Source organism: Lissotriton vulgaris, chromosome 6, assembly GCF_964263255.1.
Source record: "Lissotriton vulgaris chromosome 6, aLisVul1.2, whole genome shotgun sequence".
NCBI lineage: Eukaryota > Metazoa > Chordata > Amphibia > Caudata > Salamandridae > Lissotriton > Lissotriton vulgaris.
Window position 1 is genome coordinate 910,518,229 of NC_141694.1, and position 18,270 is coordinate 910,536,498.

At 46.7% G+C, this 18,270-nt stretch overlaps 1 protein-coding gene across 6 annotated transcripts in view; it reads right to left on the reverse strand.

Moving 5' to 3' along the window:
- BIRC6 (baculoviral IAP repeat containing 6) overlaps positions 1 to 18,270 on the reverse strand; it is a 2,386,688-nt gene that overhangs the window by 1,969,933 nt on the left and 398,485 nt on the right. For all 6 annotated transcript variants that reach the window (XM_086926902.1, XM_086926900.1, XM_086926901.1 and 3 more), the window contains exon 15: positions 8,796 to 8,927. In XM_086926902.1, the coding sequence (XP_086783028.1) occupies positions 8,796 to 8,927 (132 nt within the window). The remainder of the gene's footprint in view (positions 1 to 8,795; positions 8,928 to 18,270) is intronic.

Here is an 18,270-nt window from a genome sequence, read left to right on the forward strand (position 1 = left end):
TTGCATTCTAAAGACCTACAGGGTTCTTTGGAATTGTTTGGTATACAATTGATCACTGGATCCAATCATCAATGCGGTCATACACTGAACCTTCTTTTCACTTCCCAGGACCTTGTTTTGGTGGGGGGCCTACCTCGTGTGAGTTGGACTGACTATACATCAGTGTCCTATTCTGAGTGTTCAATAGACAAAGCTACTAGATTGGATACCATGGGGTTAGCCCCTTGCAGAGCCTGTTCTAAGCTTGCCCGCAACAGAGACTAATGACCTTGATCTGAGCGCGTACTATGATGCTAAGCTTACAGTAGAGGATAATTACAACTCCTTACAGAGGAGGATCATGGAGGCTTTAGACAAAGTAATACCATTTAAAAAAGGACAAAATCCGTAAAAGAACGTATGCGCCTTAGTATTATAAGACTTTCAAACAGTCTAAGCTAGCTTGTAAAAAATTGGAGAGGAAATGACGCATGTCTTATTTAGTAGAGGGCAAGCAACATTTAAAGCACGCTTTAGATAACTATAAAAAAATGTGTGTGCAAGGCTAAAGAGGAGCATTATGAAGAGGCCATTGTTGAGACTTCAAATAGTAAGAAAAAATGTTTGACATTGCTTGTGAGGTATCTGACCCATACTGCACTAAGCAAGCTATTACAGGCTCTCAGTCATTATGTTATGTTACCTAATTTCTGGGACAATAAGGTCCGCATCACCATTCATGATGCCAATCCTCCATTATCATCTATGAATACATTACAAGTGGAGGATGATACATTGGACGAGGCTATAATAGTAAAAACTTGCAATTTTGAATCCTTTGGAACTTTGTCCAAAGATGATTTCAATTAAGTAGCAAGGTATATTTCATTGGGTTCTTTATTAGACCTGCTAGATGTTAAGCTACTTCACTCTCCCAGTTTGGCTCCTCTTTTAAAGCAGTATAACATGGAGTAGCTCAAGGTTCAGCATGAGGCCCAACCCTTTTTAATATATACTTGCACACTCTATTACGATGCATTTTCTTACAACCTGGCAATCCTTGGTCCATTTGTCTTGCTTCAGCCAAAGACCTCCTGGAACTTGCTATAGAGAACTGGGACACCAGCATAATCAAGAATGCTACTATTAAAACAATAATAAAAAAGCAAGCATGCCTACGTTCTCGCCTTGGTAGCAAGAGGTTTCCACGAGATCCAAATCCTCCCCCACAAACTGCCCAGTCTTAAACCCTATCTTACGCAGCCTGTGGGGAGACAAGCCCTACATAGGATCCTGGCAGCCAGACTACATCCTCTACCTCTTAACGAACTATATCCAACTGGGAAAGTAAGGATGGACATCATGGAGTGTCGCTTCTGCAATTACAAACGAGAGTCTTTGGGCCATATTTTCCTTAGCTGCCCTGCCTTGCGGCTAGTTCGCAGAATTCACCTCAGGCCCATTCTCCTCCAACTGGGCACTCGTATAGCAAATAAGGCAGTCCATCGACTTATACGTTGGACATAGTGAAGCATATGTCCAATTTCGGCAAATTTGTCCACTAAACTCGTACAATATTGATGGACATATCCCCCTAGGTGGTCAGGCGGGATTTTGCTGATGTTGGCTGGCTACTATTTAACAACAGACTCATTCAACCCAAAAGTCTCATCATTTGTACTGTTTTTACCTAAGAAAGCAAAGGAGATTTTAACAATGTTTTAGATCTTTTTCTTTTTTTTTCTTGCCATTTTTACATGTTGTATTTTGTATTGTTTTTTAGTAACCACACAAATGAATTCATTCATTCATTCACTCTATCATGTGGCAATAATTTAACTATGCGGAAGATACACAGCTGATTCTTACTCTGGAGATTCTCTACCAGAATTATTGGACACATTTCACAATTGTCTAAGAGGTGTCTTGAACTGGCTGTGCAGCAACATCTTAAAGTTCAATTGAAATAAAAAGGAAAGACTCTGCTGCTCTGCATGTAAACCATCAGCCGGCCTTACCCTTAACTTCTGGCCTTGGACAGACAGTATTGGCACCGAGGGGTTATCTGCGGTTTGCAATTTAGGTGTCCATTTCGATATCAATCTATCTCGGACAGACCATGTGAACATGACTGCGGTGACTCTTTCTGCCTTCGCAGTCTGCCAAAAATTCTACCCTCTATACTAGAGTCAGGAATGGCATTGGTGCGGTCCAGCACAATCCTGAGCAGGCCTGACTAAAGCGATGCACTTCTGCTTGGTTCTCCTAACTCCTACGTAAAAGACTGAATTGAGTTCAAGTAGTGGCCGCTAAGTTTGCTCTGAAAGTCCACAGACACTTTTCTTCCTCTCGAGCCCTGGCTGAGCTTCACTGGCTCCTAGTGATGGAACAGATTGAATTTAATTTATTATGTATTGTTTTTGAGCAATAAATAAAAAAGGCCCTATTTTTCTGCAAAAGAAATTCAAATGATAAACACTTTTGAGAGATCTGTGGTCTTAAGCACTCCAATCTTCTCTGTATTCACAAATTTCATTTACTCAAGCCAGGTGGGCATGCATTTTCAGTCAGGGTCGCTCAACCCCAGAGCAGTCTTCTGCCTTTGTTAAGAGCATTTCCAGATTTGCTCCTGTAAAAACTTGACTTTTTCTGGTCTAGTATTCCAGAATGTCAGTCAGGCTTTTGTTCTAAGAGGTTCGCCCCAGGATACCTTGAAGGTCGCAGTTGAGCTTAACAAATATTTGTTCATTCATTCATTCATTCAACTCAGTCTTTCTTTACTCCAAGAGCATTATCACTACCCTTTTTTACAGACTAGTCTTATTGTTATTTATTTTTTATATTTTTCCAATACTGGTTGATATTGGCTGCATGCAAGCTTTACGTACAAGCTATATGTTCTTGTCTGTTCTAGCCTTTTACCATATCAGTTTAGTTTCATTTCATAACCCACAGTAAGCAACTGAATTTGGTGCTCCATAGCACACGTTTTCACCTTGCGCTTAAAGGCTATGCCAGGCTCCAAAAAGATATCTAAAGTATCATCTACCTGGCCCTCCTCAAACATTTAAACGTTTATCATGCTCAAAGCAGCAGAGGGAGCCTTCAGCTTGGTCTGCAATTTCAGGACCATGGTGCACATTATCACCCCCTACTGCTGTGATTAGCAGAAGGGTGAGCCTTGGTACCGGACATACTTACTCTCAATGGTCCTTTCTCGGTCTCTGCTTTACACAAGACAGTGCTGCAGTAAAAGACCCAACATTCAAGAGGCACATTTAAGTGCTCCTTTCCCCTTGTTGGCTTTGGTGAGGTCTGAAGGCTGACTGCCCGATAGCTTTTGCCAACACCCTACCAAACCAAAATAATTTATGGGTTATGGAAGATCCTGATTGTATTGGTCCTCTAGGAAAATGTCCTCTTATCACAACAGGCCTATGTCATCATGCTATACAGAAGCAGCGACTAAATCTCAAAAAAGCAAGTCTTTGGCTTACATCTTGTTGTCAAAGACTGAAACAATCCAAGTTTATTTCACCCCTTGAACCTCTGAGGACAGGGTCCTCTTCTATTCTCTGTCAGTTAATAAACGCAAATATATGCTTCCTCTTGATTTTTGTCAATGTAGGCGTAAACTGCATTTCAACCCTGCGACTTATCAGGTCCTCATCAGGACAAAGTGCACTTTCTTGGGACACTGTGACGACAGGAGTGGGCAGTGATTAAAATATCTAAAGCAGGGGTCTCCAAACCGGTCCTGGAGGGCCGGATCCATGCCAGATTTTTGGGATATCCCCATTGAGATACATGTAGTAATTTAAAAAATCTGGCATGGATCCGGCCCTCCAGGACCGGTTTGGAGACCCCTGATCTAAAGGTCATAAGGGACGTTAGCTGGGAGACAACTTGGATTCATTCTTCCTTTGGACCTCTTCATGCCACCTATGCTGGATTAGTTTATGCCAATTGTAGTTCGATTGATTTATGTGAGACTCGCATTGTTTTCTCTTCTGAGAAGCATATATTGTATTTTGTTTTTGTCATCTGACAAACTTGTTTTTGTGTTTTTTACCTATGCCATTGCTCTTTCATTTACACTCAAGTTTCTATTTTCCCAGTTATATATGTTTGTGCAACCTTGTGAGCATCAAAGTATTATTCATTTGTGTATTTTGTACTCGTTTATTAACAAATTTAATTTTGACAAACGACTGTGGGTACCTTATTAGTTTTTGTAAAATTGTCCTCCATTTGTTGGGTCAGTATGTTTTAAAATAGTTTTTCTTTCCAATCATTCCTTGAAGAATTGTTGCTTTTATATTGTTTATTGGCACCAGGTTTGGGGTACAGGGCTGCCTGTTTGTTGCAATCAATATTAAACAAGAGTATTTTTCAACTAGCAAATTAGTACATCTTTCTTTTGCTATGCCTTGTATACACTCTCCCTGGAAACAAGTCTTGGTTATTCCTTTACTTAAGAAACCTACAGCAGAACCCTCTGTTTCAAGTAATTACCCACCAATTTCGTTATAACAATTTGCTGAGAATCTCGCTGAACAAGCACTGAACTCACAGATTTTTAAGTTCCTTATGATGGATGTTCCTCCAGCTAGCTTTCAAGCTCGCCAAATACTAAGGTTGCTTTGGTACCATAATGAAACTCTTATGTGGATTCTTTCCATTCTGAAGAACAGCTCATAAGCAGTACTTATGCTTCCCTTTCTATACTCTTAAACAAACAAATACAAATAACTAATATGGCAGCTGGATGGGGGCCAGATGTGGTAGCCTCTCCACTGGAGCAAACTGGTCTGTATAGTATCGTCTGGAGCTTATAAAAGGCTCTTTCACAATAAAGTGCATCTCAGAACAGGACAGTGTGTGGCGCCCTTTTAAAAAATGGGCAGTATCTCTGCAGCTCAATGCATGTTTTTGTCAGAATTATCTCCCCCCTGTACATAAACTGATTAAGCGAGCTAGTAAAAGCTACTTGCAGCGAGTACTCCTAAATTAACACTCATTGGGTGTGTAGTTGAAGATTATGACAAAGCCTCACTTAGTCTTAAGAAAAAGGGGTCAAATGAAACGCTGGTTACTGTTAAATGGTTTTTTTAACAGCTATCCTATTAATGTCAAAATATAGGTAAGGCCTATTCAAAGGGTGTGAGTCTGGAAAATATTTTGGTTTGGAGAACTGCCTTTTCTGAGGGTTGAGTGTGCTGATTTTTCAGGGCAGAAGATGTTTATTCACAGACACCAATAATCATGCAGAACGCAGATTTGAATCCTGTACAGGTTAAGGCGCTACTTATCGTGTGTGGAACATTCAAACAGAGTGAACTCTAGTGTCTTTTATGGCACCTTCATTCAGAGATCAAGGACTCTTCTTCAGGCAATCCATTTTAGAAATGTATACTTTAATTTGTAAACGGTTCCCTTTTTTAACATGGTTTAGTCACCAGACCATTGCTTAGTAGATAGAATTACTTGTTAAAACATACAGCAATACAAATATGTAAAGCTGGTACAAGGCAGAAATTGTTGGCAAATATCAATGGTTCGCGGTACAAAAGGGGGTGGGGATGGACGGAGCATCCGAACCAATCAAACACTCACACCCAGTCAAAAGATCTGGGTTTGATCCATCACCGTTCTTTAGCCCACTCTGCCACCCCAGTTCAGACATGGCTATATGCAAATCAGTCTGACCCTGTGCCTCATGGGAACAGTCCAGCCCGAAGTGCCAAGCCATGCCTTCCCTGGACCGGAAACAAGCTTCCGAGGACCGGTTTCTGGCATTCCAGCCGTCTTCAGCCCGGCTTGCTTGAATCCAGTGGCAAAGTGAGCAAGGGACTCACGTCTGAGCATACCCCGCCACACTTATGGCGGCCAAAAGCGGTACAAAAGGGGGTGGTGATGGACGGAGCATCCAAACCAATCAAACACTCATACCCAGTCAAAGGATCTGGGTTTGATCCATCACCGTTCTTTAGCCCACTCTGCCACCCCAGTTCAGACATGGCTATATGCAAATCAGTCTGACCCTGTGCCTCATGGGAACAGTCCAGCCCGAACTGCCAAGCCATGCCTTCCCTGGACCGGAAACAAGCTTCCGAGGACTGGTTTCTGGCATTCCAGCCGTCTTCAACCCGGCTTTCTTGAATCCAGTGGCAAAGTGAGCAAGGGACTCACGTCTGAGCATACCCTGCCACACTTATGGCGGCCAAAAGCGGTACAAAAGGGGGTGGTGATGGACGGAGCATCTGAACCAATCAAACACTCACACCCAGTCAGATTTTTCAGGGCAGAAGATGTTTCTTCACAGACACCAATAATCATGCAGAACGCAGATTTGAATCCTGTACAGGTTAAGGCGCTACTTATCGTGTGTGGAACATTCAAACAGAGTGAACTCTAGTGTCTTTTATGGCCCCTTCGTTCAGAGATGAAGGACTCTTCGTCAGGCAATCCATTTTAGAAATGTATACTTTAATTTGTAAACGGTTCCCTTTTTAACATGGTTTAGTCACCAGACCATTGCTTAGTAGATAGAATTACTTGTTAAAACATACAGCAATACAAATATGTAAAGCTGGTACAAGGCAGAAATTGTTGGCAAATATCAATGGTTCAACATATTTTTGGGATAAGCAAAGGTCATCTTCATAAGGGGCAAGTAGAATTGCAGTAGAAAATGAGGCAAGGGTACATGTTTACATTGTACAACTTTTCATTATTATCCACGTTGTACAGACTAGCAATTGATTAATAGGACACTACAAGGGAATATTTACGATTTTTATTAGCATTCTCACTTTACAGCTATGTCGCAGTAGACACAGTAAACACCGTAGCCCACAGCTTTCTACAAGCCAATCCTTAGTTACGTTCTACTCTAAAAAACATTCCCTTTGCAAACTTTTTATGTGACCATATATGAATCAGTGCAGACTAGCATAATTTACTAGGCATTGGGGAAAGAAGAGGGTGTTTTTATATGTATTTTTGTTGCTCACATGTGTAAGAGGTGATACATTGTGACTGGGTATTTTACTACATCCTTTGGTTTCGTTCGACTTTAAAACCCCTCTAAAGACAATTAGGGGAAAGAATTTTAGAGGTGGGGGAAAAAAGGTAATGGGGCATGGAAAGACAGATGGTTACATTTATATTACTTGTTTTAGTCAGTGTGCATGGTCTTGCATCCCACTTCATTCAGTGTTAAACACTGTCAGCACTAATAGGTACAGGAGACTGACCATTTGGCAGTTCTCTCCTGTCCCTTATCTGCTCACATGGATTGCTTTTTTACCAATTTAGCTGCCCATGTCAACACTTCATTAGCAGCAGGAGCTTTTCAGCATGCAGTCTTAACAGGAATACCTAAATAATACCCTGCCAGTGCAGTCCTGCTTCAATTGTCAAATGTTGAATCATGGTTACTAGCTACTGCACAACAACTTATTTAATGACAGCAGGTTTCTCCATTTTATCTTTTTGATCTAATGGGAAAATTGTGTTACCTCCACTCTTTAACCACTGTCACAGAGCAGTCTTTTGCTAGAAACTTTGAGAAAGGGTAAAGTTACCCAACCAGGATGCGTCTCTTTCACTGCTCCTTAAACAGAGGCCTGGTTCATATTCCCAAACCTCCCAATATTGAAAGGCTCCTAATTTCTCCGTTCGCTGGGGCACTGAAACAATGGAGAGTGTGATTGGGGACAATGAAGAAAGAAAGGGATGTAAGGTTCTATCCATCACGTCATATTCAGAGGTTTGTATGTGGACATTTCTAGGATTTTCTTTCCCCGCCTGACCACAATATTAGAATGTATACTCAAAGACACTAGCTTACTTAAAAAATCATCCCTGAATTCATTACCTTTAGTGTTTATATTGTAGACCTACACTGTGAAATACACTGTTAGTAGCGAAGAAGCTAGCCCAGTTTACATATTGTGCCACACTAAAAATCAATCTATTTCACCAAGAGGTGCAAGCTTGTCTAAAGGATGAATCCATTAGCAGTATCTGGGTTGGAGTCTTAGGTTTGTGTCTATTCAGGGATGTGGGCCGAAGAGCGTGTCCAAGTCAGGCTGATATGAAACTGCATTCGCAAAGCAGAAGGGAGGAGGGTTACAGGTGCCCTGCTCGACTGGAACACGTCACATGAGATACTGATACTGCTCTCCTGGCTTAAGTAAGGTAAGACTTTGAATGCATCCCACCATAGTGTCCTGGCACAAAGCTGGTTCTCTACCCCATGGGTCTCCACCGCCGCCTCGCCCTGCAGAGACCTACCTGTCTAAGAGGAGGAGGCCAATGTAATGGCCTACCAAAAAACAAAACAATTTTCAAATTAGAAATCAAAAATCAAAACTGTACAAAAATACACACAACTCACTATTCAATCCTATAAACCCACTCATTTGTGTCAGGAGCCTGCGCTCTTGTCCAAACCTCCATTTCTCTACACCCCCTAGCTTTCCAATATGACATATTCATGTTTGTTGCAGCTTTTCAGAAAGCTGTACCGCCACATAAATGTGTCTGTGGCACCTAAGATATCCTGCCTGTAAACCTTTCTGATCCTCGTCTCCAAAACAACCTTGCCACCACAAATAGGGAAGAAGCACAATTAATTCCCTCAGCACCCTCAAAAATGGACTGCCAAGTCTCCCCAAGATATACAGGCTTGTCAATCAAAAACCTTTCAGTAGTATGCCCTAATAGCCAGACACATAGATAAGGCAATATGACAAGTTGCCATTTAACATGGCAAACAGACCTACCTTGCAATCATAAAAAAGACTTACCTTTAACAAGCTTTGGACTAGTAAGTGTCAACATTCCAGCATGTCCTGATAGGTCAAGACCACTCGCCAGCCATATTGGTCCACAGAGGATATCTTCTTTGTGATCCTCCAAAAAGGGACATAATCTTGAACCTAAAGTTTGAATTAATTCAATATAATACTTAAACATCTATAAAAGTTCGAACTTTTATAAAACAACTAACAGTCATAGGTTAATCAAAACACTAGTTTCTCACCCTTTGGCAAATTACAAAGGTTCAGAATGTTCATGCCAAAGCCTTTCCACCCAATGAGATTAGAAACATACAAAAAAAAAATTCTAAATGTTTTGATTACATTACCAGCACACCAAAGATTGCCCCAAGAAACAATGTGTGGCTGGGATTATATCAGGTTTTAGTTCATATTGGTTTTGCAAAACTGAATGTCATTTTTGTTATTTTTTTATTGACATTCTAACACTTTATACATCTGAAAACAAGATATTAAAATACACACATTTGTAACAAACAGCGTATGGCAGTACGTCCCTGATCTCAGCAATGCCCATGATCTGCCTCTTATTTATTTATTTATTTTTTTTTTTTTAAATATTTGTAAAGCGCGCGATGGCCAAACGGCTTCCTGGCGCTGGGAGCTCTAAAGAACCGGACAGACAGGGCCAGGAGGTTTAGCGGGGGTAGGTCTGGGCAAAGAGGAAAGTTTTTAGCGCTTTACGAAAGTGAGAAAAGATAGGAATCGAACGTATAGAAAGAGGAAGGGAGTTCCAGAACCGGGGAGCAAGAACAGAAAAGCGGGTTCCACCAGTGCGAGATTTGCGAAAGCGGGGAACAGTGAGGAGGGCAGAAGATGATGAACGGAGAGTGCGGGCAGGGGTGTGAAGGGAAATCAGAGAATTGATGAAAGCCGGTCCAGAGTGATCAAGGGCCCGATAAACAAGGCACCCCAATTTGAACAGGGATCTCTGCAAGATGGGCAACCAGTGAAGGGATTTAAGGACGGGAGTGATGTGATGGGTTTTGGGCAAGTGAAAGATGAGACGGGCAGCCTGATTCTGGATAGCTTGTAGGCGGCGGGTTTCATAGGCAGGAATGCCAGCGAACAAGCTATTGCCATAATCAAGGCGGGAGGTGATAAGGGCAGAAATAATAATTTTAAGGGAGTCAAAAGAAAAGAAACAAGAGATTTTCCGGATCATCCGGAGAGAGAGAAAACAGGAGGACACCACGGCACTGACCTGGCCATGCATGGACAGGTCCTGTCTGACCTTGATGCCCAAAGTTTTAACGGAGGGAACGGGGGTGGGGGAAGGGCCAAGAATGGGAGGCCAGAAAGCAGAGGACCAGGGGCTGGATGAGCCGCCAATCAGGACAAGCTCAGTCTTATCTGGATTGAGCTTGAGGTGGTTGGCGCTCATCCACCCAGAAATAAAAACCATGGTGGAGTGAAAAAAGGATAAAGCGTGAGAAGAGGAGGAAAGGTCAAAGACGAGCTGGAGGTCGTCAGCGTAGTTATACACAGAGACCCCCAGCTCAAGAAGGGAAGAGATAAGAGGGTGAATGTAGAGATTGAAAAGAAGGGGAGAAAGGGAGGAACCTTGGGGAACCCCACAGGGCACCAGGAGGGGGGAAGCAGAAAAGCCGGGAAGGTGAACAGCTTGAGAACGACCTGTCAAAAAGGAGGTGATCCAAGAAAGGACAGTGCCTCGTATGCCCGCTGCGCTGACACGGTCCAAAAGAATGTTATGGTCGACCGTGTCAAACGCGGCGGACAAGTCGAGGAGGATCAAAGCTTGGGGAGAGTTGACGTCGACCTTGGCTTTAAGCTCGTCAAGGACGGCTAACACCACGGTTTCGGTCGAATGACCTGAACGGAAACCGGCTTGGTGAGAGGCCAGAAGCTGGTTCCGTTCAACATAAGCAGAAAGACAGGAAGTAACATAAGATTCGAGAATTTTAGCGAGATAGGGAAGAAGAGAGATAGGTCGGAAGTTAGAGGGAAGAGAAGAATCGAGGCCAGGTTTTTTGAGAATGGGAGAAACAATAGCAGATTTAAATGAAGAAGGGACCAATCCGGTGGAAAGAGAAGCATTAAGAAGAGAGAGAGGGGTACCAGGGCAGGAGAAAAAAAGGGTTTTAAGAATGCGGGCAGGGGCACAGTCAGTGGGGGAGCCAGACTTGATTTTAGTGAGCAGAGCTAGAAAAGCGTCCAAGTTGAGGGGAGGAAAAGAAGAAAAAGAAGATTTAGGCGCAGAGGGGACAGAGTGAAGAGGAGTAAAAGGAGTGACCAGGATGTTAGATTTAATAATAATCTTCTCAATAAAGAAGTTGTTAAGGGAAGAGCAAAGGACCTGGGAGGGAGTGACGTGAGGGCAAGCACGATCAGAAGTGGCCAAGTTCTTAACCAAAGAGAAGATTTCTTTGGATTTGTTAGCCGAGAGCGCCACTTGTTCGGAGAAGTATTTGGTCTTGGTGGTCAGAATGGCCTTCTTATACTCCCTAAGAAGTAGTTTGTATTTGGCCTTGTGGTCAGGGCAGTAGCCACGGCGCCAAAGGCGCTCTGAGCGTCTAAGCTCCAATTTGAGAGTCTTAAGCTCCGGGCTAAACCAGCGGTGAGCCTCATGGGGGCGAATGGACTTGACTAACTTAAGGGGGGCTACTAGATCGCATGCGGAGGAAAGCCAATTACCAACTGCAACAGCCTGAGAGTCAAGGGAAATGTCAGTGAGGTCTGGGGAAGAAGAAGCAAGGGAGTGAGAGAGAGAGGCCAAGTCAACATGATTCCAACTACGGGTGAAGACATTCTTGGGACGAAGGGGCTTGTGAGGGGGACCAGTAGTGATAGAAAAGGAAATGAGAGAGTGATCAGACCATGTACATGGGAGGATGCTGGGAGAGGAAACTATGTCCTGAGATGACCAAACTTGGTCCAGGATGTGTCCAAGATTATGGGTAGGGACCAAAACATGGGACTTCAGGTTGAGGCAGAGGAGAGTGGCCGTGAAGTCCTTGGATGCTGAGTCCTCCCTGGGGTCGCCAGGCCAGTAGTTAAAATCCCCCAGCAGGAGAACAGAGGAGTTATTCACCACCAGCGTGGCGAGGAGTTCCTGCAGGGAGGCCACAAACAGGGGCATGTTCAGGGGAGGGCGATAAACAAGGACAACAGTGAGAGGTGCAGGCAGATTGGAGGAGCGGGCGACTAAGAAGTCCACTCCAGCGATGGGTGCTTGGGGGAGAAGCTGGAATTGAATAGTGGATCGGACAATCATGGCAACACCCCCCCCCGATCTTGTCCGCGGGGCGATCGGCCCGGAGGACATAATAAGAATGGGGAAGGATGGCAAGGATGTCGGGGAGGGAAGCCTCCGAAAACCATGTTTCCGTAAGGAACAGAAAATCTGGGGAGTCTGTGGTAAGAAGGTTAAACAGGTCAAGTTGGTGTTTGCCTGCCGAGCGAGTATTGAGGAGATAGGCAGAAGCAGTGTGAGGGGGAGATGAAGAACCAATGGGGAGGGAGTCGATGTCCGGCGTAGGCAAGGGAGTAATTGGATGTGGCAGCACAACACGGTCAGAATGGGGGACATAAATATCTAATGCAACAAGAAGCTGCATAAGAGTGTGAGGAAGAGGCACCTCAGTGGAGCAGGCAAGGAGTTGTGCAGGCGTATAAGACAACAGAGGGGCAGGGGGTGTGGCCCCTTGTCCCGGCCCGTCGCGGACGGGTGCAGACGGGCTTAACTTAGGCGCAACTTCGGCGCGCCTTCGTCGCGCCCGCTGCGCTCGTCCGCTGCGCGGCCGGGATGTTAGTGCCATAAGTAGGGGACCGGAAACAATAGGGCGTGGCAGGGGGTGGAGGGACAGAGGAGCTGCCCCGCCAACCAGAGAGCAGCCCAAGATGTGAGACACGCCCGTCCCCGCCCTCGTGACCTGCCCGTCAGAGGGGGAGGGAACGCTGAGCGTGGGGCGCTCTGGTGGCGGCAAACAAAGAAGTCCCAGAAGGACAAGGGGTGCGCGATGTCCTCAGCGCAGCCCCTGAACGAGGAGCAGGTAAGTAAAAGTGTCCAATGCACAGATAAAAATGAACGTTGCGCCGCACCTCGGCAGCGTTGTTGCTCCCGGCGAAGCCTCGGGAGGTCTGACGGTTCAAGAGAGCTCTTACCAGTCAAATATCTTGTGTTGACAACTGGTTGTGTCAAACAAGTTACTTTCCTTCGGTAATGATGTATCTGTAAGAGACATAGATTAGTTATAGATTCCTTTCCTTACAATTACCTCCCTGCGAGTCCAAAGGTGGCGTCGGTCGACTCCGCGTTTGTCGTTGGTGTCGTGGTCGCCGGGATGACGTCGTGGTAGCTACTTAGACGCCGCCCTTGCGCAAAGACGTCAGTTCTGCACAGGAATCTCCACGCCAGAAGCGCAGAGCCATGCAAGACACTGACCACTGGTGCACAAAACTAGGGCTCTGAAAGGAAGTCCTTAACCCTAGAAATCAGTTCGCAGAACCAGGAGGATGGGTGGGGCGGTAAGGTTCTATAACTATGTCTCTTACAGATATATTGTTACTGAAGGTAAGTAACTTGTTCATCTCAAAGAGACATGTTAGTTATAGATTCCTTATCTTAGAATAGATACCGCAGGAATACCAACCTCGGAGATGGGTCTGCAAACCAAGTTCACACCAGAAAGTCCTGGAGAACAGAACGGCTAACGAAGCTGCTCTCTGGACTTGGTTGTCCAGGCAGTAGTGTTTTGTGAAAGTGTGCAGCGATGCCTGCGTAGCTGCCTGACAGATGTCATTAAGGGGGACTCCACGCCCTAAAGCAGTGGTAGCTGCAGTTGCCCTGGTGGAATGGGCGCGTAACACCAATGGAGGTTCCTTCTTCGCCAAGGAATAATGAACTTTAATTCACAAAACGACCCATCTAGAAAAGGTCCTTTTGTGCACAGCCCAACCGTTTTTGGCACCCGCGTAGCCAACAAAGAGGTTTTCATCCACCCGGAATTGTTTTGTGCGATCCAAATAAAATGAAAGAGCACGTTTTGGATCCAGACGGTGGAGCTTCTCCTTCTTTGGAAGGGTGGGAAGGCGGAAAGAAGGTGGGCAAAGGGATGGTGTGTCCAATATGGAAAGAAGTAACCACTTTGGGAAGGAAGGAAGGACGAGTTTGGAGGACAACCTTGTCTGGATGAACAGCCAGAAAAGGAGGTTTAGAATAAAGAGCTTGGAGCTCCCTCACCATGCGCGCAGAGCTGATGGACACCAGAAAGGTAGTTTTTGAAATCAGAAGCCTGAGAGGACAGTTACGCAACGGCTTAAAGGGAGCGCACATAAGATTTTTAAGAACTAAGTTAAAGTCTCACTGGGGCATTACGAAGGGAACAGGAGGAAAAGGATGAGTGATGCTTTTAAGGAAGCGATTTACAACAGGGGACTTGAAAAAAGAAGGCTGATCAGGAAGCCTAAGAAAGGCTGAAATGGCCGAGAGGTAGCCCTTAAGAGTGCCCAGAGCAGAGCCATGCTAGGCCAAAGAAAGGAGGAACAATAGAACCTCAGAAATGGGGCTGAAAGGGAATCCACAGCCTCTGCTGCGCACCATGCCACAAATTTGTTTCATCTGCAGGCGTATGCAGTCTTAGTGGAGGGACGCTTGGCTGCCAAGATATCATCACAGACTTCGGGAGAAAGGTCGAAAGCAGTCAACTGTCGCTGCTCAATCTCCACACAAGGAGGTGGAGTCTGGAGAGGTTTGGGTGAAGGACCTGAGGCAGTCGGATAGGAGGACAATGGGCATGTGTAATAGCTCATGATACCAGACTCTTTGTGCCCAATCCGGATCCACCAGAATGACTTGGGCCCGGTCGGGTTTGATCTTCTTCAGCACTCTGGGCAGAAGTGGTATAGGCGGAAAGGTGTACAGAAGACAGCAACTCCACTTGCGATGAAAAGCGTCGCCGATGAGTGCTGCCTTGGAAATTACAAAGATCAATCAAGCACCTGCGGCTGAGTTTGTCCGCCCTGGCGTTCAGCGAACCTGCCAGGAGTTGAACCACCAGGGATATGCCCTGATGTTCCAGCCATGTCCAGAGGCGGAGGGCCTCTTGACATAGGGTCCACGACCCCAGCCTGCCTTGCTTGTTGCAGTACACATGGCGGTGGTGTTGTCCGTGAACACCTGCACTACTCTTCCCCCGGACAGAGGGAAGGAATGCTTTGAGTGCAAGACGAATCGCCTGAAGCTCCAGAAGGTTGATGTTGAGCCCTGACTCCGCCGGAGACCAGAGACCTCTGATCTCCACCTCCCCCATGTGGCCACCCCATCCCAGAAGTGCTGCATCGGTCACCACTGCGAACTCTGGTTGGGGAAGGGAGAGGGATCTGCTGTCAACCCAATACTGGTTTGTCAGCCACCATTGCAGTTGGAGTGCAGTGCCCCCTGAGATCTGGACGCAATCGGACAGGTTCCCCTGATATTGTGCCAACTGAAACTTCAGGTCCCACTGCAGAGCCCGCATATCCCATCTGGCATGATCCACCAGCAGGATGCAGGAAGCCATCAGACTCAGTAGCTTGAGAGTCATCCTGACCGAAACCCGGGATAGGGGCTGAAAGATTGGAATCACAGCCTGAATATCCTGGATTCGCTGTTTGGGAGGATAAACCCGAAACTGCGTTGTGTCCAGAACCGCTCCGATGAAGAGGTACTTCTGAGAGGGAGTCAGGTGCGACTTTGGCACGTTGATGAAGAACCCCAGCAAATGCAGGAGGTCGGCCGTAGTCTGGAGGTGGGTGACGACAGCCTGGGGCGAGCACGCCTTCAACAGCCAGTCGTCGAGATAGGGGAAGACTAGAACTCCTGATCTGCGTAGATGAGCTGCGACCACCGCCATCAATTTCGTGAACACACATAGGGGCACTGGTAAGGCCTATGGGGAGCAAGCTGAACTGAAAGGGCTCGTGGCCCACCAGGACGGGTATATGGAAGTAAGCGTCCTGCAAGTCCAAAGGTACTATCCAGTCTCCAAGGTCGATGGCAGACAGGACCTGAGCTAGTGTCAACATTTTGAAATTCTCCTTCAGGAGGAAGCGGTTGACGTTCGAGATAAAAGATAGGACATAGGCCTTTGTACTTCTTGGGCACCAGAAAATAGTGGGAATAGAAACCACAACCTTTTTCTGGGGCAGGAACTAGCTCGATGGCTCCCTTGGCCAAGAGAGCCATAACTTCCTGTGGCAGAAGGGCCAGATGATTCTCCGACATGCAATGGTACTGAGGTGGCATGGCATGGGAGGGAAGAGTCTCGAAGGGGAGGGAGTAGTCCCTTCGGACTATCTGCAGAATTCACCTGTCCGACGTGATGGTGCGCCCGTGGGGGATGTGATGGTGAATCCTGCCACCCACTGGTGATTGGTGGACCGGGAAGGTCGGACTAGGAGGGTTTGGAGGCTGCTGCAGAGGGTGAAGTGGTGGACTGGCCCGCTCGCTGGCCCTCAGAATCACGATGGTGGTTCCCACATCCCCAGCCGTGCAGGGACTGAACAGCTTTCACTGGCCTTTGGCCCTGGGTGGAACATGGTGGGGCACCCCTTCTGTAGCCACGAAAGGGCCGAAAAGCAGACTGCGCAGGGCGAGTGGTGGAGAGGCCCAAGGACATTGCCGTAGCCCTTGAATCCTTGAACCTCTCTAGTGCATTGTCTGCCTTGTCGCCTAACAGGCGACGGCCATCAAAGAGCATGTCCATAAGGGTAGCTTTAACATCCCCAGAAAGGCCAGCCGACTCAGCCAGGCGTAGCTTTGAAGGGCTACCAACGTTGAAATCGTCCTACCTAGCAAATCGGCAGTGTCCAGTCCACAGCGTATGGTAAACTTCGCTCAGTCTTTCCCCCCGGCAACTGCACAGGAGAGCACGGCCAGGGCACAGGGGCAGCACCTGTGCCACCGTATCCTACACAGACTGGGTATAATGGCCCAACAGACATTTGGTGGTTACCGACCGCAGTTCAAAGCTATAGGAAGAAAACATCTTCTTTCCAAGATGTTCCAGCTTTTTGGATTCCCTATCAGGTGGTGCGTTAGGGAATGCTCTTTGGATGTGGAGGCTTGGACCACCAAACTCTCATGGGTGGGGCATTGGGAGAGGAAAGTGGGGTCGCTTGGGGCCGGGCAGTGGCATCACGCAATCATCCTATCCACAGGAGACCCTGTGTTGGGCCTAGACCAGGTGCCCAAAAGGATGAGGGCTTCATTGACCGGCAGCAGGAGCTCCGAAGAGCTCGATGTCGACTGAAGCACCTCTGTCAGGTGGTTAGTCCTGACCGCATCCATAGGTAGCTCGAGTTTGAGAGCCTCTGCCGCCCTACGCAACACAGCTGCATAAGAGGCTCCCTCCTTCGGAGCCACAGTAGGAGGAGACAAGATGCCAAGGGCTGCTGCAGTATCCAGACCACTGGCTTCCCCCAGTTACTCTCTCCATTCCGGTTTGTAAGCCAACTGGTCAGTCAAAGGGTCTCCAGACCCCTCCCAGGCCTCCTCACCCTCCTCTGGTTGGCAATTTGGCCGAAAAGCACCAGGATAGAACAGGAGCACAACAGGAGCACAAAAGTAACCTTTGGTGCCGGATCCGGCATCAGTTGCCGCTGGTCCGGCTCCGTGTCCACATCGGGGTGGAGGCCATAGACACAACTGGCGTCTGCTGCGGACGTGGTGCTGGTGGTGGTTCAACTAAGTCCAACTGTGCTAGGGCCAGAGCCCCCAGCCTCGAAGGCCCAGGGCCCCCAGCAGAGTCGGCGGGCCCGAAGGCGTGCCCGCAGAGTCAGGCTGCCCAAAGATGGCATGCATTGCTTTTTAGAAGGTGTGAAACTAGGCAGGGGTCGCTCAAGGTCCCAGAAGGAAGTGAAACTCTGAGTCGACCCTTCAGGGACCACCCGCATCACTCGTCGTCTCGGTCGACCGACGGGTAGAAGAGCGACGTTGCTTCTTAGACTTCTTCTTGTACTTCGATTTAACGGAGGAGTGCGAAGGCTTTGATGAAGATGGTGGTCGCTCCTCGACCTCCCACGCAGACCTTGAACGACACAGAGCCGACAGAGGTTTGGCGTTTGCCGTTTTGTCAACGGTTACGGTTACGGGGTCGGCAGACTATCGACTCGTTAGGAGACTTATCATGGTCTTGTTCACCGCAATATCATTATAGTTATCAGGAGAGACCATCCGCCAAGCTTTGCTTATCTGCATTATAAATATCGACCCATATATCTTGAGTAGAACTGGCGGATAGGTACAGACTTTTTATTCTTTAAACTGAACAATGATTTTTTGCGTCAACTACAACTTTATTGAATATTAGCAGAACGTACATTTAGCCAAACGTGTACTAATTAGGAAGGAAGGTTGGTTCAACCTCCCCTCCACCACTTTTGACTTGACACATCTGGATGATATAAACCTGTCGTAATATTGTGGTCGTCAGACAGTAAT